Source organism: Phodopus roborovskii, unplaced genomic scaffold (assembly GCF_943737965.1).
Source record: "Phodopus roborovskii unplaced genomic scaffold, PHOROB, whole genome shotgun sequence".
Taxonomy (NCBI): domain Eukaryota; kingdom Metazoa; phylum Chordata; class Mammalia; order Rodentia; family Cricetidae; genus Phodopus; species Phodopus roborovskii.
The window spans coordinates 34,891,637-34,907,833 of record NW_026126416.1 but is presented as its reverse complement, the minus strand read 5'-3'; the positions used below and the strand labels follow the sequence as shown (position 1 = coordinate 34,907,833).

At 41.3% G+C, this 16,197-nt stretch overlaps 1 protein-coding gene across 1 annotated transcript in view; it reads right to left on the bottom strand.

The window, feature by feature from the left end:
• Fsip1 (fibrous sheath interacting protein 1) overlaps nucleotides 1-16,197 on the bottom strand; it is a 116,959-nt gene that overhangs the window by 75,529 nt on the left and 25,233 nt on the right. Inside the window, exon 10 of the mRNA XM_051183711.1 lies at nucleotides 10,587-10,721. Within this exon, the coding sequence (XP_051039668.1) occupies nucleotides 10,587-10,721 (135 nt within the window). The remainder of the gene's footprint in view (nucleotides 1-10,586; nucleotides 10,722-16,197) is intronic.

The window sequence follows — 16,197 nt, the reverse complement described above, 5'->3', positions numbered from 1 at the left end:
ATCAAAAGTTGAGCCTGTATCTCACTTTCCATTTTGAGGTTCACACATAGAAAATAACAGAAATCTGAACTTTTTCTATTGTTCAACAAATAAAGGTAATATAAAACCAGGCATGAGTTATGACTCCAAAATAGTAAGGCTCAATGTTTCACTTCTGAAGCCCTGACAAATATCTGAAGGGTACCCTTTGCATTGGGAAAGGAAGGCTGGCCCCCAGGGTATACAAAGCAGCCCAAACATTCCTGCAAAAACTCAGGAACAGAATTCAAGAAGATGGGAATGCTTATGCATCTGGAAAGGGTAAAGAGATATTCTAAACCTTTAAAAGTGGGAGTCAGGATATCTGTGCCATTACCAGGCAAGTTCACATTTTAAATGCAGCTTTAAGCAGGAAGGATAACAGCCATTTCTGTGGTTTGTGAGCAAAGTAACTGACACCAGAGTTCTCTTGGGAAACTGGGGCTGTGCTGTGAGATCTGCATCTGCTTATGATTCCAATATGAGTGTAGCTTTTGCCCAGAATCATCTTATAGCTGGCAGGTATAACATGCAGAAAACTACAGACAGGAGTTCTGGTTTCTGCTGGGTTAAATTACATACAATTGCCAATACCCATCACTTTTGACCTATGAAAAGAGCAATTGCATATTAATCAAAACAATTCTTTAAACTCTAGTATTTCCGAAGTATTTTAAAATATATCATAGAATTTTTTTATTTGTAACAAGAAATTATAACCAGTCCTTGGAAGCAATGAGGAGTGTGTTGTGAACTTAAAATATAAAAGATAAAATGGGGAGATATTTCTAAAACTCATATTTTATGACAAACTTATACCTGAAATAAGCAATGAAAGTCACCAATAAGCAAATGAACATCCTAACTTAGAAACGCGAAGGATATCTGAACAGACAAGTCAACAGAGAACATGTGCATGCGCTAAATACACAGATAAATAGGGACTCCGCCCCACTTGTCATTAGGAACTGCAAATTAAAACAGCGATACTTTATACCTACTAGAGTGGCCACAGTTCTAAACAAGGACAACACCAGAGACTGACAAAGATGGAAATACAAACTCTTCTTCTTGATTGGTGGGGATGATAGAGCCACTGTAGAAGTCAGCTTGGCAAATTTACACAAAGGTGATGTATGCTTACTATAAAATGTATCTTTCCCTAGATATGTAGCCAAGTAAACTGAAAACATGTTAACACGGAAACCTGCACAGACATCTTTACAGCATGTTTAAAGCTGCCAAAATGTGGATGTCATCAAGATATACTTCAGCAGGTAAACAAAGAACATTAGACTGTATCTTATTGATAATGCATGAAAGAACAAGGGAGGATCTTCAATAGATAGGAGTAAGTGACAAATCTGTAGATATTACACACTATATTGTTTCTGGGAGCCATACTGGAAAGGGCAAAATGAGCCAATGCAAAGATCAGAATTGCCTAGAGCACATGGGAGGGAAAGGAAGGATGAGCAAATGGAAAACTGAGATATTAAGCAGTCCAAGCATTATCCTGAGTAAGTTATAATAGCCTCTGTGTCATGTGGACACCTGTTATCTACCATTTCTGGAAAGCTCCTGAATAATGGTTCTCTGGTTGGTTTGAAAATACTGATGGTGTTCTCTACCATTTCTGGAAAGCTCCTGAATAATGGTTCTCTGGTTGGTTTGAAAATACTGATGGTGTTCTCGAAAGAACAAAATAAAACTTTAGAAAAGCCACAGAAACAGATGGCTGTAAAAGATCAAGGCCCAACCCCAAGCATGTCCTTCTCTTTATACTTGTGTTTGTGTAAGCACTACTGGACACCGTGTCAAGAGCCCTTTTTACTTCCTTAAACACATTCAGGGGAGTGGTGTTACTTTGCTCTCTGTGTGGAAGTGTTAACTCCCTTGGCAGGGAAGGAAGCAGGTAGTTCTTTATTGCGGATTCATGCTACTTCAGCTTCACTTGTGGGAATCGTTACTGTCTGGATTTAAACTTCATTCTCCCTTTTCTTCAGCCAGAAGTGAAGCTCCCCTCACCTAAGACCTGGAATTATGAGTAGTGTGGATGAAAACTCGAAACCAAGGTTCTACTTAGAAATTCTCAGAAGATTTTTCTTTACCCCAACCCACCCACAACCTAAGCAGAGATATATGTGCCCCACCCCACCCCCACCCTTCAGTTCCCTCTCCAGACCCAGGTTTTCCCTGGTTCCTCCACTGGCCATTTCCTGTGTGGTGTACCAACTCAGCAAGAGAGCTCTGGCTCACCTGCACCCTGCCTTGGGCTTCACTTCCTGAAACCTTATACATAGACATCCTGTTAAAACTCACTCCTCAGGCCTTTGGAAGTCAATGCTAATACAGGGACAATGCTGTTCCAGTGGTCTCTTACCTCAACCTCAGTTCAGAGCAAGCTCAGCCATGCTCTGAAAACCACATGGGCCTGGAGAGATGGCTTCGTGGTTAAGAGCACTGGCTGCTCCTCAGGAAGACCCAGGTTTGATTTCCAGCACCTGTATGTGGACTTAACCATTTGTATCTCCACTCCCAGGGGATCTGACATTCTCTGGCCTCTGCAGGCACCAAGCACACACACACACACACACACACACACACACACACACACGCAGACAAAACACCTATATACAATAAACAAACACATAAATAATTCTGAGAAGCCATTAGAATTGATGGACAAATTCGGTATGTTTGAAGGATACAAACACTATTGTACAAACAGAAGAACTTTCATGTGCTAACAGCAAACTTGTTGGAAAAAAGAAATTAAAAGTTACAATGTCTCCCAAAAGCAATGTTTAGAAATAAATTTAATCGAGGAAGTCAAAGTTTGTATGATTACAATTACAGTTGAGGAAAGAAATTACACAAGTTATAAAAAATAGATACATGTCCAATGTTCATGGATCAGAAGTACTACTATGCTATGCTGACCAAAGGGATCTAAAATTCAATAAACTTCCCATTAAGACACCAATGGTATCCTGCACAGAAAAAAAAAAAAAAAAAAAAGCCCTAAAATTCACATGAAACTATAAAGGCTTGGAACAGCCAAGGCAACCCTGCTCCCACCCTGCCAAATGCTGAAGGCATCACCTTGCTTGGCATCAAAACATACTACAAAGCTACAGTAACCAAAACAGCATGTTACTGGCAAAGAAATCAACATACAAATCAATGGAACAGAATATAAAACCCCAAAACTATTCCTCATACATTTAGCCAGGTGATTCTTCTTTTTTATTGTATCAAGAACTTACTTACACTGGAGAGGAGTCTTTTAAATGAATTCAGTAGGTAATACTGAATACACATATGCAAAACAGTGACATTATCTTTCCTATCTCTCACCATACAAAAAATACCAACTCAAAATTTACCGAAGACCTGACTGCTAAACTCTGAAATCGCTACAAGAAAACACAGGAGAAAGCCTATGCCAATGCCTTCACAAAGAATTTGGGGGATAGCCCCCTGAAAGTAGTCAACAAAAGTGGAAATGAGATTTCACCAAATAAGTTTCTGTACAAGAAAGGTAACACAGGTAAATGTTTACCAAAACCACAGTATCATTCATCCCAGTGGAATGGCTATTACTAAAACCTCTAAAAATAGTAAAGGCTGGTGCAGATGCAAAGAGAAAGGAACTCTTTTTACTAACTATTGATTGAAGCAAAACTAGTAAAAATATAGTCAGTACTTTCAAAATACAACTACCCTGTGATCCAGACATTACACCAACAAGTATGTGCCCCAAAGCAACGAAGCCATTGCACCAAAGAGATGCCTGCAGCCCTGCACACCATCCTGCTGCACCAGTCACGACAGCCAAGTCCAGAGTCTGCCAAGCTGTCCACCAGTGAATAAATAGACCAGGAAAATATACTGTGTATGCACAGTGGAATGTTATTCAGTCTTAGAAAAATAAATGAAGTTCTGCCGTTTGCAGCCCCACAGACGGGACTGGAGGCCACGGTGTTAAGGGAAATATGCCAGGCCCGGGAAGAAAAATATGGTTCTCAGTCACTTACGGAAACTAACATGTTGATCTGGAAAAGTGAAGTGAAATGGTGGCCACTAGAGACTGGGAAGGGTGTGGAGGAAAGGGAACAGAAGGGAGTTAGATACAAGAGTATCAAGACACAGGAGGAGAAACCCACTGTGCTTTCCTAGAGCATGTAGGATAATTATTGGTTACTTAGGATGTACTTCAAATAATTAGGAGAGACCAAAGTCCCCAGTATGTAGACATGATTGACGTCCAAGAGGCCGAGGGTGTCCATTATCATGATTTGATGAAGCTATGTATCAAATTATCATACCTACCCTATAAAAATTTATGGTTATGTCTTGATAAAAATAGTCAATTTTAAAATTACCTTAAAAATATAGCTTATGCAGCTTTGAGTCTTTTTGAGTTTCTCTGGATGTCTAATCTGCCCCTCAAGTAAGACTAGACCTGTCTTATCCAGAGGTTGGCACGGAATCTGTCTGCATGGCCATATTTGTCTGTAAATGTGAAACCTTATCTGATTCATAATTCCAGCGATATTTTCAGTTTACTTCTTCTTTTTCCAACCTTCTACCATACCCATGAAAACCTGACATCTGCACCCTATACCTCCTCAGGAGCATGGTCCACCCAGCTCCCATGGGCTGCTCTAATCTCACCTTAATGAACTGCCAGATTAAGTAACACTGACATTTGCATTTCTATTACATCTCTGCCCTACACACACACACACCTTGCTTTATTGTTTTATAAGCTGTCTTATTTTTAAAGCCAAGGCAAATATGCATTTATGTCGATACACAATGTCAATAAAAATCAAAACTGAACCTCCCTTTCTCACTTTTACTTGTGTGTGTGTGTGTGTGTGTGTGTGTGTGTGTGTATGCGTTCATATTCATGGCTAACATGTGGAGGAGGTCAGGGAACAACCTCCCAAAGTAGGTTCTCTCCTTCCATGTGTATCCCAAGAATTGATACACCAGACCTGGCAACAGACCACCCTGACCACTGGACCATCTTGCCAGCCCTGAAAAACTTTTAAACAAAATTTTCAGGTGGAATTTTAAGGATGGTATTTTTCACATACCACATCTTCTCTCAAAATAATAGTATTAAAAAGACAATATAGGAGGTCAATGGTATTGCGTCATGTAAACACAAGATACTAGCATCAAGAATTTAATACACACAGATCATCTCCAGTATGTCAGGGAGTGACCCTCCATATAATCCCCTGCCATGTGGAGCCAGTGATTCAGCTAAACACAAGGCAGACCCTAGTCATATCAAGAGTATCTGTAGGAGAGTCTAGGTCCAGAAGACACAAGGCCACATAGAAAATGGAAAGAGGGGAGCTGGAAGGACCGAGACCCAGAAGTCTGGGTGCTCAAAGCCACAGCCTTGGTATCAACACAAAGAAAGAAAGGAATGAACAGTCTATTGGCCAGTGCTGCCCTCAAACTGCCAGCTACTAGCTGTCACAAAAGAGCTGTGTCAGAATTAAATCAACTCTGCCAGTCGGCAAACCTTCCTTAATAAAGCAGAGAGTACCTGGACTTACACTCCAAGGAAGTTTCTTAGCTACCAGTAGAAAGTGAACCCCTGATGACTGTCACTGTGTGTCACTGCCTCAGCCAATCCTTTCTCTGGGACAGAAGTAGCTTTAAATGGCAACCATAAGAAAGGCAGTAGCCAGTCGTGGTGGTGGTGCATACCTTTAATCCCAGCACACAGGAGTCAAAGCCAAGTACATCTCTATGAGTTCCAGGACAGTTAGGAATGTTGCACATAGAAACCCTGGACAGAGAGAGAGAAAGGGAGAGAGAGAGAGAGAGAGAGAGAGAGAGAGAGAGAGAGAGAGAGAGAGGAGGGAGGGAGAAGCAGTACCTCCCCCAAAGGACATATTCCAAGAGCCCCATTGGATCACTAAACCCCAGTTAGTACCAAACCCTATCTCTTCTATGCTTTCTCCTATACATACATGTATGCATTTAATTCATAAATTAGGCATGGTAACAGCTGGAAATATGTGGACCAGGGAGAGAGCTGAGTTGGTGAAGTACTTGCCAAGCAGACATGAGGACCTAAGTTGAATTCCCAGAACCAATACGAAAAAGCCAGGCATGGTGGCACAGATCACATGAGGTGGTCACAAATCCCACACAGAAAATGGCTGACCCACAGAGAAGTAATTAGTAGTTGTCTTTATTGAGAAGTTTACAGAACTGAGGGTTGGCCTAAGCCTACTGTTAACTACTTGTGAGCTTTTGAAAACTCATTCATCTGTTCAGCTTCCATGCTCTACAATTGATTTTCTAGTGTTCAACAACTGGAGGAATGTCCTCCAAGCTGTCCTCTGGGCAAACAAAATCCCCTGGTCTTTGGACCAAGCTCGATACATTCTTATAGCAGACCAAATGATAAGCGCGTATCAAAATAAGAATAAGAACACAAGGATTGACAACCCTTTGTGAACCGCATTCTTACCCTCAACGCTCAGCAACAGGGCTTAGAGAGCTAACCACCCTGATGCAATAATAACTCAGTTCACCAAACAAGGCCAAACTGTGGTTTCCAGGAAACAGAAACAGGAAGGAATGCGCAAAGATGTAGGAGCAACGTCAAAAGATGAAAAAAAAAAAAAAAAAAAAAAAAACCCAAATGAGACACAATAGAGATCTGAAAAGTGCGGTTGATGCTTTTTAAATGATTGGGACCGTGAAGAGCTTTCCCCAATGCTAACAAACTGCTGTCCATTGTATCATTAATGGGCTCACCGAGGTAAAGGCGGACTGCTGATTCTTTTGAAAATCCAAAATCTAAAATTGAAAGCTGTGAAAGGTAGGTTTACCACACTACTTCTTTAAAGGCATTTTACCTCAGCCAAGAACTTAAATTATCAATCAGTTCATCATTACACTGATGGATTAAAGTATCTCTAAATGATACAATGGGATTGTAGGATGCCCTCAATTATGACTCCTCTTCCTTTAGAAGAAAAGGGGAAATCAGTGGGAAGCAGAAAATTAATAAAGATAAGCTATTCCCATTCATGTATTTCACACTGATGTGCATATATGTGTAACATACATTACATATAGATGGTAAGATCGACCCTCAACTTTGATTTTCATGTTTTCTACTAAACATTTCCATGATGCCCTATATTGCCGAGGCCCATGCATTCATTGTTTTTATTGTCCTGCCATGGTCTTAGCTGGGCTCATAGTGTATAAGTTGCTTTAGCATGCATTAACTTGAGAGCACTTTTGTTATGTCCTGTTCTATTTGCCTTGGTTTTCCTTGGATATTATTTCTTTGGAAATATTTTTAAAAGTGAGATTATATGGGCAAAAATGTAAATAATGTTATAGTCACTGTTGTATTTATTAGTCAATTGTTTCCTGAGGAAAAAGGAACAAATTAAAAAGCTACCAATATGTTCAAACATTACTGCTCCCCAGCTTATAATATCCCCACTCACACACAATCATGTAACATCACTGATATTCTCAGTGGTCTAGCAGGGGTAGACAGTGCCTAACAGGTGTGAGAATGTGAATCTGAGTTACCAGTAAGACTAAATCTCTTTCGTTGTAGTGACTCTGTTTCTAAATGGTGAAAGATCACTGAGCAGGCAAGAGATAGTAACAGCCACAAATCCTCATATTCATAAACATTAATGTTCTTTAGAAATATATTTTTGAAGTTGGGAAGATATAGAAAAATGCAAACAACATAAAAATCACCTGAGACCCCATTATTATTTCCCTTTAGCATGTCGTATACGTGTATTTCCTTTCTTTACCTGTCCTGCATCCCTCTCCTCACTAAAAGCCATCCCTGCTAAAAGCCATGGACCCAGGATTTCCCCCTTGACATCTCAACACGAATGGAGTCACAACAATCGCTGATTCATGCAGTGACATCTTTCTCCATATATATCTATTCATCTTCTTTTCAATTTGCAGAGATCCACCTCAAACATTTGACAGCTGCACGGTACTCTGCACTGTTATATGGAATAAGTTCTGAAACTGGGAAAAGAAGGGCAATGGGATCCCAAGCTGACATCTGGAGCACACATGCTCCATTCATTTTCCCTCTGGTTATGAAATCAGAGGCACCATCAACTCCCTTGCCTCTTTGACCCTCCACTGCAATTATCCAAGCTTGCCTCACCCTGTTTCACCCATTCTCTTTACTTTTTGGAAGGCAGTTGGGGAGACCTCCAATCCTTGCTGATGGGCTTCAGGTGGGCCATTGTTTATCAGCAGACTCTTCTAGTCCCCACAGACCCAATCTTGCCCTATCTCCTCCTCTCTCTGATCGCCAGTGTGCACAGTAACCTTTCTCCGTCTTCATTTCCAAGCCTGCTTTCCTAGGTCCACCATTCCTTTCATCCTGAGTCAGGAGAATGATATCATGGGTCCTCTGAAAGACTACCCACTCCCCCACCTCCAGCTTCCATTTCTCTGTCTGTACTCCATCCTCCTCATTCTAGAAACAAGCTCACACAAATACTGTATTGCACAGTCCTATCCCCAGAGCAGAGCAACTGCCATCTTCCTAAGGCTGACATGTCTGCTGGCAAAAGATCACAACTGAGCTTGCTGACTCGGCATTCCCTCAGAGGACAGGATGAAGCTGGTCATCTGAGTATCCACTTTCCCCGGACAGTTGTACAAGAATCTCATGTGACCTTGGGGCCTGGGAAAGAGCTAAAGTATCTAGGCTGGGGTAGGCCTGCATCCACGCAGCCACGTGAAGCCATCATTCACAGTGGGTGTAGTCTTTTTAGCAGAGCTGCTCAAGATCACCCATACTCCTGCTCATAACCCCTCACTCACGATCTGTAAAAAAATGCCTAATAGACTCAAACTTTAGGTTGTCATTAAGACTTAAGGTATGAGGGGTGGACACTGTTTACATCTCCCCCTGGAAAAAATTCTCACAATATGTTAACATCACAAAGTTGAGATTCCAGCCCAATCAATATGGATCATAACCATGGTACCCACAACAGACACTTGCATTACAGGACTATAACTCTGGTACCTTAAAAGCATGGGGCAGGGGTTGGTTAGAAGACTGGGTGGGACAAGAACCCCCAAAATGACAGAAATCAACTCTCTGAGGAAGGAAAAAACAAGAGTGAGTGTCCCAGAGACTGTCTGTCCTTTGTATGGCAAATAATGGAGAGACCGCCCAGGGAGGCTGTTCCGTGTAGCTGCTTTATGGGCCCTATGTGAATATTCAGTTCAGTATGAAGTGTGCAAAGTTCAGCTTCACTGTATTGTCTTCTTCCCACAGATCCTAACAGCCATCCCCACTGGCACCAGCAGGACCACGTGCAGCCACCTACAGGATAGTTGAACCCCACTCTCTCAGCTAACCTTGACCAAGACAGATGAGCATCAGCAGTCATCAGCATCACAGAACGGACACAGCTTTTCCAGCCTCTGCTCACAGGCATCTCCAGGAGTAGCTATCAGGGCCCCCCATATTGTGTTCAGCTCTTTCTTTCCCATCCCTGAGACCTCAACTCACCAATACTGCGGCCATATACTATGCCTCTTTTTCCCCAATCAGTGATTTTAAGTTATTTTAATACTATAATGTGTGCATGTAGTGAACGTGTGTGAATGTGTGTGAGTGAAGGTGGGTGGGTGCCGTAGCACAAGTGTGGAGGTCAGAAGGGAACTTTCGAGAGTTGGCTCTCTCCTTCCACCATGACTGCCAGCATTTGAACTCAAGTCATGAGACTTAAGCAGCAGGGATCTCGGAAGGATACTCCATTACAGGGTCAAGAATAAGGAAACAAAGCAGAATAAGCAGCTCCCAGAAGCCTCCTTCAGAGGCTCTCTCGGCTTCCTGGCTTCAGACAGATGTGACCAGCTGCCTGGAGCTCCTGCTACCACAGTTAGGGGCTGAAGCCACATTCACCATCACACCTTCCCTGCCATCATGTACTGTGCTCTCAAACTGTCAACCAAAAGAACCAACCCTCCCAGCCTTAAAAGCCACCCCCCCAAGCCCAGCCTGGGACTCTAGCTCAAAACATGCATTTAAAAGATCTGTCATCAATAATAATATAGCTTTAAATAAAAGGCAACAAAAATATGTAGTAGGCTTCAAATTTATACTGTATTAAAAATAAAAATGTACTTATTGTAAACAAAAGGAAGGAATATTTAAGCATTAAAGCTAATACGTAAGGATGGGAGTTTGTTTGTTTGCTTATTTATTTATTTATTTATTTTTGAAAACTAAATATTGTCCACGATAAAGGAATGTGTGTGTTCCTGTGAGGCACAGACCATGCAACATGATTCTGAGTTCAGATAGTATTTTACAGATTGTAGTAAGTAAATTACATAAATTACTGTATCATACTATCATCTTAAATCCTATGAATCGTATTTTTTGCTTTTATTCAGACTGGCAAGTTCTCATGCCAAACTCACCATATTAAGAACAATCTAACTGAATGGGTTTTTAGTACAATGAATGGCTACAATCGGACTTAAAGGGAGAAAGACTGTACCTGTTCATTGATCTCTCTCAGCTTCCCGTCGATGGCTCTCAGCCGAGACTGCTGGTCCCTTTGCTCTTTGCTGTCCCGGAGTATCTTTTCCCCTGGAGTTGGTTCCATATTTCTTTCTTCATTGGGGTCAGGTTCCTAATTTAAAAGTAAAAAAGAATTCACTCCCAGGCCAGTTAAGGCACAGCCACAGACCCTCCAGTGTGACTAGGACTTGAGGGTCAACTGTGTTGCTCAGTGTCTCTTACCTTCAACCCGTGTTTAGAATCCTTTTCAGTTCTCCTATTTGAGGAATTAAAAGTCCAAATGCACATAAACAAATGGGGAGATAAACTCGGTCTGGCATCAGCTGAAAAGCATGAAGGTACAGCTGGGTAGGAGCCTGCGTCCCAGTTTCTCTGGGCTTCAAGTGTATCACACACATTTCTCTTCATATCTTCCTTTAATCCCTCCAATTCTTTGGATATACATTTGTACAACAAAACATGAGCATATCCATTCCCCATTCACCCCCCCAACTCCCCGTGTACCTTTGTACTACTGATTCCCCACCACCCCAGGCATCCACCCTCCAAATCCCCTCAGAGACGACTAGTCATTTAATCTAGCTTGAGCATACATCCACCTTAAAGTCCTCTGGCATATCTAGAAGGGAAAGCTTACTCAATATATCCATCTTACTGTTCATATGGTTACTTGTTCCTTCCTTGCACAGACCACTCATCACTGCCTATATGGTGGCATGACTGATCTTCCTATGTCCCCATACAAACTAGACCCCTCTAAACCTGCAATACACTCTAACTTCAGTTCTCACAACTTTGATCACAATTAATGTTTGATCATGCTTATAGTGAATGTCAGCACAACGCACCTTTGGTAAGATTCTCCTGAGAGTGGAGAGTTTGCTCGGTGTGTGAAAATGCTTGCCACCCAAGCCTAAGGACCTGAGTTCGGATCCCCAGGACCTGTGGAAAAGCTGGACACAGTGGCACAAGCATCTGAAATCCAAGCTGGCTGTGCTCTGTTTCTTGTCCCAACTCGATATACTGCCTGGGAAGGGGGTCAGTAGCCAAATTTGCACAGAAATAAATTGGAAGAAAGTTTAACAGTAACTAACTTGCTGATTTGAAAAAAAAAACTTGATTTAATATTGGGATAGAACACTTCATTAGCATGCATGAAGCACTACATTGTGTGTGTGTGTGTGTGTGTGTTTTCCAATGCTCTTAGTATTGTGGTTCTTGAATTTTCTACAGTAAATATATTAATTTCATAAGCTGGAAGATCATATTTTTTATTTTTAAGCAAGCATGGCATTCTACCAACCCTATTTCTGTTCTACTCTGAAAGAGAGTGTATTCCTCACAATCAAAAAGTTCAGGTCTCTGGTCCAGCTCTTCTAGAACAATCAGGTATGCAACTAGGATGCCACATCCTCTTCCCAGGTCTTAACTTCTACTGCCTCGTCTACAATTCTCTGCATTAGGACTTGGAAGGTATGTGAGACCTTCCCTTCATTCCTTAGTCACGCTCTCTGACAGCATAACCACCTAGTTCAAGTATCCAAAGAATGCCATGTCCTGAAAACAGGCCAAGAAGGAACAATTAAAAAAGAAAGTCACTGGTCCTGTCCAGTGACCCACTGCAGAATGAGCCAGCGCCTAGTGCCGGGAGTTCTTTTCTGATGGCAAACACCAGCCAAAACGGTCTTCATGGTCTTAGAATTAATTAGCAGATTCTTCACTCAGTAGACTGTTTCCATGGGTCTGGGTCAGTCAGGAAGGATTCTACAGAGAATTCAGCAAAGGCTCTCCGTGATGTACTCAGAGTGTCTAATGGCACCATAAGGAGAGGACTAACCCTGAGGTAAATTGGTATTTGTTAGTCTGACTAACCGATTGCCAAGAGATTCTGAGTTTACCCTTTAAAAAGTATCTGTGATGTTGACTGAGCTAACAGAGCCCTTTGAAGCTAAATAAACTCGTTTTTCATAAGTCACATACAAAGGAAATTACTCAGAGCTCACTAAGTTATTTGATATTCAAAGAAGCCATGCGTTAAGGACACAGACCTGCGTGGGTAACGCCTGCATGTCCAGGCTCACTCTCAGCATGTCTACAAGCCAGTCCTATTTCTTGTCTCATATAGGTCAGCTGCCCAAACGTAGCAGGGAAATCTTTCAAACAGACTGTTTTTAACATCTTGGAATGTTGCCATTGAAATGAAAGAAACCTTGCCGGAATTGGCGGTATCACAAGAAAACAAATTATAAAATTTGAAACTATCTACAAAAATGGGGGGGGGGAAGCAAGAGCTATTTCCCAGATCTAAATGAGAATTCTGACAGCCTGGCTCCAGAGGCAAGGCATGCTGAGTTAAGTTCTTGTTTATTCTTCAGTGCTAACACGGATGCTCTGAAGTCACGCTGCCTTGGTGTGTTTCTGCAGGGAGGTAAAAGCAGGCCTTGTAACTAGAGTAGACTGAGTGGTAGCTGGATTCCTGCCCTGAACCCACACTCTAAATCTGGGGGAAATGAAGTTGGCAATATACATTTTTTTTTCAGGATTACATACAATTGCTCCTAAACTTCAGCTAGTGTTGAGAAAGAAACAAACAAACCAAACTCATTTTCTTGCTGTCAGCAGTTATGTGATTTTTGGCAAGAAAAAAAGATGAATGTAAATACAATGTTCTTCCTTCAAATAGTTAAGGGTCTGGGGTTTGGGTGTGTTTGTTTGTTTGTTTGTTTGTTTTTGTATCACCAAATTGTGTGTGTGTGATGGAATTACTATTCTAAACACAGGGCAGTCAATCAGGTTAAGGAGAGCCATCCATTTGATTAAGTTAGTTGGTCTGAGAACAAAGAAATACCTCTTGTCAGTAAGAGACATTTCTGAAGACTCTCCTTTGACCAGAAAAAAAAAAAAATCCTCTAACCATGAAGTGGAATTCTAGATTTAGTAAGACTGATTGCATGAGAGATGAATAAACTCTATGTCTTTACAGGAGCCAAGAAGAATAGCCTTTATTATTGAATCCAGTTGCTGAGGATTTAAGAAACTGAATGTCACACCACTCCCATAGCATAGATATTTCTGGAGAAAGCTGGAATCTAGTCTATGTGCAAAGGAGAAAAACAAAATTATACGGTATCACTCAACTTTACAGGGCGATTTCCAATATGGAGAAATAAATGTCTGGCTTATTGGCAAGTCAAGAAACTGGTCAGTACAGGTATGCACACTTAATGTACAGATCTTATGAATACATACCACGTTCGTTCGCGCTCTCTCTGGCTCCCATAAGATGAGAATTAAAAACACATGAGAAAACCACAACCACAATATTATTAATATTATAGCAGTCATGGTAAAATATGCTTTATTTTAAATGTGGCCACATGCTTTGTTTTCACAGAGGAAAAGGCAAATGCTATTTTTAAAAAAAAAATTTTTTTTTTTTTCATAATTGGGGCTGGAGAGATGTCTCGGTGGTTAGCAGCACTGGCTGCTCTTCCAGAGGACCTGAGTTCAATTCCCAGAAACCACATGGTGGCTCACAACCATCTATAATGAGATCTGATACCGTCTTCTGGTATAAAGGCATTCACGCAGATAGTGCACTCATACATAAAATAAATAAGTAAATAAATCTTTAAAAGCACTTTTTCCCCATAGTTAAGAGCACCAGGCATGTGATTAATATAAGGAGAGTCACAACCAGCAAACTTCTAAGGGCAAGGAGAGGTGATGTCCCCTGCCCTTTTGCACTGACCAGAGGTTTGATTATCTCTGCAATCATTTCTAGAGCCCCTCAAAGTGTGATCATAGTTTTCCATGCCTACTAACTTAGCATCACATAGTTAACTACAAGCAGCTATGTCGGGGAGCCTGTGAGTTTCAGCTTGTCCAGAAAACCATTTTCTTAACAACATGATGCAAAATGGAAAGTGAGAGCCAAAGGAAACAACAGCTGCTAGCCAGCTCAGTCCAGGACACCAGCCGACACGACACCAAGGAGTCAGGTAGAGAGTTGCCATACTTTCTAATTCTCAAAGACACTAGACATTAGCATTTCCACTTGAATTCACCTGAAAATGTTGACTAAAAACATCTGTAAACCCTTGTGGGCCTGAGGAAACCCATCTGTGAATTTATCTGGCCCACAGCCACCAGTTCCACCCTTGTGCTATGTGGTGGCAGTCTTCTGCGGTCTGGGGTTTTTTATGGTTTGTTTGTTGTCTTGTTTTTGAGGTGGGTGCTGGGATTCAAACTCAAGTCCTCATGCTTTGAAGGCAGACACTTGAAAGGCCTCTTATTCTTTATTGTAGTTACATGTATATACGTACAAACATATATTCCTAAATACGACCTGCTCAGGCTTTTCTACTCCAAGGTCATCCGTGTTCCTGACTTATCTTTAAGCCCCTATAGTTCCTAATGTACAGTAAGCCCTAAGTTAATGTTTGTTGCATCGTTTTGAAAGAAAAAATTTAGAGACAGGAGAGATGGTTCCTCAGTTAAAAGCCTTTGCTGTTCTTGCAAAGCACTCAGCTCACAACTGCCTGCAACTCCAGCTTTAAGGCTCTGACAGCCCCTACTGACCTCTGCTAGCACCCACATGAATATGCACACACACACACACACACACACAGAGAGAGAGAGAGAGAGAGAGAGAGAGAGAGAGAGAGAGAGAGAGAGAGAGGCACAAAAGCACAAACAAGTCTTTAAGTGGGAATTTACATTTAAATGTCTTTTAAGTATGACATTCTTCTAAAGGCTCATGAAGAAAAAAATTACTGATGAGCCTGATGGTCTGCAGAAGAATGAAAATAAGATGAATTCAAATGTTAAGTGCTTATGTTCAACACCAGATTGGAGCCCATTCACCAACTACACAGAGATAAAATGCTTGCGCATTCTTTTCAGTGAATTTATTCACAAGACCTCACAATCCCAAAATAATTACCATGAGATAATTTGCCAGGTTTGCATTTCTACTTGAAAGTTCCATGTGCAGTTCTAGCTAGAACTGGTTTGGGCTAGAAGCTCCAAGAGGAAAGTGGATATACATCCAAATGACAGGCTGTTGTGCATGCAAGAAGCATCAATTACTTCTTCTCAGCAACTGTTAGGCTCCTGGTCTGTCCCTGCATTTGGTGGAAACCCCAGGTGAAGTTTTCTCTTTTCTTTGTTTAAAAAAAAAAAAAAAAGTGTTGTTTCGAATAAAATTACATGATCTCAGCCCACACCAGCACAGTTGTATATTGGTTTCCCCTTTTCATTATGTTTCAAATAATTTATCTGAACCATAATGTGGACTCTGGGGAGGGGGGTGATTTAGGTGATGATAACACACTCTAGCAAAGAATTCATGATATAGTTGAATTTCTAAATCCTGAACAAATCTCTAAATTCTCAGCCTCTTTGGAGAAGAACAGCTAACAGCTATGACAAGGACAGCTTCTGCCTCTAAGACACTGTTGAGACTTTAGATCATAGCCATCCTGGAACCCTATCAACAACAAAAACGTCAGATGAAACATGAAAAAAATGTAGGGGACCTCCAGGCAATTTATTACTCATCTTGACTAACTCTTATTGAGAAGCAG